The sequence below is a fragment of the Talpa occidentalis genome, unplaced genomic scaffold, assembly GCF_014898055.3.
Source record: "Talpa occidentalis isolate TD23 unplaced genomic scaffold, MPIMG_talOcc4v2.1 talOcc4.3, whole genome shotgun sequence".
Lineage (NCBI taxonomy): Eukaryota > Metazoa > Chordata > Mammalia > Eulipotyphla > Talpidae > Talpa > Talpa occidentalis.
This window is the reverse complement of record NW_023603184.1, coordinates 36,502,053-36,506,800: the sequence shown is the minus strand read 5'-3', so window position 1 is coordinate 36,506,800 and position 4,748 is coordinate 36,502,053. Positions and strand designations below refer to the sequence as shown.

Sequence of the window (4,748 nt, the reverse complement as noted above, 5' to 3'; positions counted from 1 at the left end):
TAGCCTGGTCTTAAGCAACTTTTCCAGCCCAATGTGCTCATTCTCCTCAGCTACTGTATTCTATTGGTTAAAGATGGTTCATCAAAACAGTGGAATTATGAATACAACGCTGATCAAAAGCAAAAGAGGAAGAACATAGTACATTAGAATGGGAGGGAGCATGATTGAACTTTTTTATTATTTATTTATTTATTTATTTTTAAGATTTATTTATTTATATAAGAACCGGGGTACAGGCAGATGCGGGGTACAGGGTGAGAGGATTCAGCAGAGACAGAGCGGGGAACAGAACAGGCAGACTGATGAAATACACTGCTGTATTCATGGGCCAGACAGGAGAGGTCTGCTGCGCCATGTGGGCATCTGCGCTGCCGGCGGGGTTTGAACTGTCACTGTAGAGGGTGCGGACAGCTTCACAGCACAGCGCTCATCTGCCTGCACCACCAGGGAGGCCCAGCATGATTCAACTTTAAGTTAATGTGTTGTATCTGAGAAATAGTGATGAAATAAGCCATTGATTGGTTGAGAACACCACAGTTGGTCCTTCATGATATCTGTGAAACTACTGAAATTTAGTAGAAAAAAGTCTGAGTGTGTTTGTTTATATGCAATTTTATTGTTTGGATGGGTTCAAGGATTTCACTAGATTCTAAAGGGATCATTCTGCACAAAAAGGTGAAGAATCTATTCCAAACTTCTGACATTCTATATGATGAACTTTTCTGGTCTCCACATTTCCTATTTCCTGTGATAAGTTAGCAAAAGTCTCTAATTACTAGAGCTTCTTTATTGTCTGCAGTATAGGATACTGATATATGTGGCTTCCATGTCGTGAGATATCTACCTTTATCTTTCTAGTCTCAATTATGAAAGAAGAAAACACTGTAAGTTAAACCCAAGAAGGACAACATGTCTTTTAGGGCAGGAAATATGTACATGATGTTTAAAGTTCTTATTTTTGATAATAGAACATTTTTTCTAGGTGATTTTGGATGCCTATGTAATAAAGCAGTGTAGACAGAGAATCTAAAACACAGTAATCCTGTGTTTTAATATCAGCCTTGACTAGGCTTCAATGGCCAAATAATTCTTCACCTCTACAACATAATTAATAATCTATGCATCTTTGAGGTATACATATGGACAAGTGGAATATATTTTTAAAGCAGTTTGTGGAGGGCCTCCCCTGGTGGTGCAGCAGTTGAGCGCTGGGCTGTGAGGCTGCCCGCAGCCTCTGCAGAGCCGGTTTGTTCCCTGGCCACCAGCGAGGGTCCCACAAAAAAAAAAAAAAATAAAAAAAAAATAAAGCAGTTGGTATAATACAGAGTATAAAATAAGCAATAAATGTTAATTTTAGAAACAATTTTTTATTATTTCATTTTAAATATACTCATTTTCCCTTACTGGTAGTAAACAATAGTTATATTTTATAACTGCTTAACAAAATGCTTAACAAGTATTTGCTGAATGAAAAAAAGACAAAAAAATCTGATGATCTATCAAAGTTGCTTTTCTATAGTTAAATTCACTTCTAGTAGATTTTTTACAGCCTTAATCATCTCTGATTACATTTTATGGAGTAGCTTGAGTATAGTATTGCGAATCTGTTTTGTCTTTACACTATAGATAATGGGATTAAGCACTGGGGGCAAATGCAGGTATATATTGGACATCATTGAATGGACCACTTTGGGGGCAGAATGAGCATAGCGATGCACCAAGGACAGGCTCATCATGGGGATGTAGAAAGTAGCAACTGCTCCAATGTGAGAGATACAGGTGCTAAAGGCCTTATGTCGTTCTTCAGGGGAGGCAATACTCAGAACAGAGCGAATGATCAAGATATAAGACAGGAGAATGCATGGTGCATCTATCCCTGTGGTCAGGATGAGAACAATTAAGCCACAAATGTTGTTGGCCCGAGTATCCGAGCAAGAAAATTTAATCAGATCTGGATGGTAGCAGTAGGAATGGGAAAGAACATTCATTTTACAGAAGGAGAGACGCTTAAGGAGCAAAAGCATTAGCCCTATTAATAGTATGGAGCGTATAGTCATTACAAGTCCCATCAGAATGATTCTGGGGTTAGTGAGAATGGTGCTGTACCTGAGAGGGTTACAGATGGCCACATAGCGGTCAAAGGCCATGGCCACCAGCACTCCTGATTCAATGACAGTAAATCCATGAAGAAAAAACATCTGTATAATGCAGGAATCTAGACTGATTTCTCTTGCATCAAACCAGAAGATAGCTAATGTTGTTGACATAGTAGACACAGTTATGCCCAGATCACTGGCTGACAGCATGGAGAGGAAATAGTACATGGGTTCATGCAGACTCTGCTGGGTAATGATGACAAACAGGATCATGCTGTTCCCAGTAAGGGCAATGGCATAGAGACAACAGAAGGGAATGGAGATCCAGCCATGGACAGACTCCAGGCCAGGAATGCCGGTCAATAAGAAGGTTGGAAATGTAGATGTGAAGTTACTAAGGATCTCCATGTTGTCTTGGATTTGTGGCATTTGTCCCACAATGTTCTCATCCTATAGAAATAATTTTGTTTTTATTAGTTGAAGGCAGGTAGATTCATTTTCTTTTGTTTATGAGAGTTATCTAAGTTTCTCATCGAGAAAACTATATATTGAACTCTAACTTCCTTCTGCATTCATAATCACAATGATGCAATAAAGAAATGTAGATAGATAAATTAGATATTGAGAGGTTAAAATACAGAAAAATGTACTATATAGTTTCACTTATAGGAGGAATATAGGGGAGCCAAATAAGGGATCAGGAAAAAAAAGACATAACTTGCAGACAACTATAAATTGAGACATACAGCAGGGGAGGGCAGAGAAAGGGATCACACAGGGTTGGAAAGAGCACAGAAGACTATGGAGATGGTTCATAGGTGACTGGGTGGTGGAAATTTTACAGTGACATACCTGAGAGGAGAAAGCAAACTGTATAAAAATGACAATGATGTAAAATATATATATAAATAAATATTTAAAAATATAGAACTATCAGCTTAATAGATATAGAATATTCCTTATGAACTAACATGCAATCATTTTAAATAGCTATATTTAGTATATAAATGAACTCTTTTACTCTGATTCAAGGTAACTATAAATTTTGATAATTATTTTCTATAATTACAGTATTTTAGATAAATATTCAATGAATAAGAAAAAAAATCACTATCAAGTATCACTTAAAAAGTTGCATATTAAGTTACTAAGAGAAATCCTTCTAAATATATGCATGGTGCTACCATGTGGGTCGGATACTGTAGATAAAGCTCTTCAGATTTTTTCTAGTTACATACATTGGGAATATCACTGGTTAAGTGCTATTTTAATCTAACCATGTGGAGAAACAACCACAAAAATATATTTAAAAGAAAAAAGATAACAGTGAAGATGAAACACTGTAGCGGTTATTGGAGAGGACTATATGCAGTAAAGAAAGATGAGATAGATAGCTTTACAGGAACTAGTAATACCAAGAGGTCATGGTGTCATCACTGGGTGTTACATGAACAACAGTATCAAATTACTTAAGTTGCCAAATCTGCTAAGAATTAGAATTTTCAAATGTAGCTGAAAGCACATTAGTGACCCTGGAAAAAGCACTTAAAGTGCAGAGATGGAAGCTGAGAATCTGTACAGTTTCAGGAAAGAATGAAAATAAATAAGTAGTGGAGGCAGAACGCATATTATTTCTGGAAACTTGCCAGTAAAGGCAAGAAAAAAAATAAACAATGTATACAGAAGACCTTAAGGGAAATAAAGAATTTGTTGCAAGACTGGAAGTCAGAGAAACCTACCTAATTATAAAGAGTGGTTTAAGATAGATAGTAAGAGGTTGAGAATACAGAACAGCAAGGATTAATTGGTTTAGAACAATTCCTTAAGAGGTAGTAGGTGATTGAATATAGAGCATGGCAGCAATTAGCTTCCCCAAAGATGAGAATCATCATTTTCACTGGCACTGGCAAGTATGTGAGAAATGGGAATGTTGGTGGAGGGTAGTGTGAGGGAATTATCATCCGATGCTGCTGCTTTTTTCTTTCCCATTGTTTTATTGTGGCCAAACAAACCTGGCATAAAATCTATCACATTTACTATCATATTAGCCATTTTTAATATTGCAGTTAAATAGTATTAAATACATTCATGTTGGACAACTGTCTTCACCATCCATCTCTATAACTCTATGTGGTAAAACTGAAACTACATATGCATTAAACATAATTCCTCATTACCCCCACTTTGTCAAGTTTAAAAAGGTACTGTATAAAATTTATTTTCTGATACCTTGTAGTAAAACATGTTACCATTTCATTTATGCTAGTTTCCTGTAGTTACGCTTTAACCTTAGTTCCCAGGGTTTCACATCCATCTGAGAAAGACTATTAAGACTATTACAATATATAATATAAACTAGTAGGGATAAGAGATCTGTATGTTACATGGATCCCTGAGGATAAGGTGAACCCTAATTTTATCTGACTTTTCTGTAAGCCCATGATTATTTGTGAATGGGTAACAATCACAGTACAAAATCAACACAATGAACACCTGTCTTTACCTTCTTACCAGCATCATGTGTGTGCATGAGCCTTTTCTCTCTTCAATACAGAGAGAGAACAGGTTCCAGTTCTGGAGTCTTGGACTTTATAGTAAAGAGGAAGGAGCTCTGGGGCCATTGGTAAAATATGAATTTCCCTTGGGCCATAA

At 36.6% G+C, this 4,748-nt stretch overlaps 1 protein-coding gene across 1 annotated transcript; it reads right to left on the bottom strand.

Moving 5' to 3' along the window:
- Nucleotides 1-1,565: 1,565 nt before the first annotated feature.
- On the bottom strand, nucleotides 1,566-2,525 carry LOC119255002 (olfactory receptor 51F1-like). Its single transcript, XM_037522024.1, has one exon. The coding sequence runs from the start codon at nucleotides 2,523-2,525 to the stop codon at nucleotides 1,566-1,568; it is 960 nt and encodes a 319-aa protein (XP_037377921.1).
- Nucleotides 2,526-4,748: the final 2,223 nt, after the last annotated feature.

Bases quoted from the DNA above. Each gene is read 5' to 3' on its own strand.
- LOC119255002 (XM_037522024.1), bottom strand. From the start codon at position 2,525: ATGCCACAAATCCAAGACAACATGGAGATCCTTAGTAACTTCACATCT.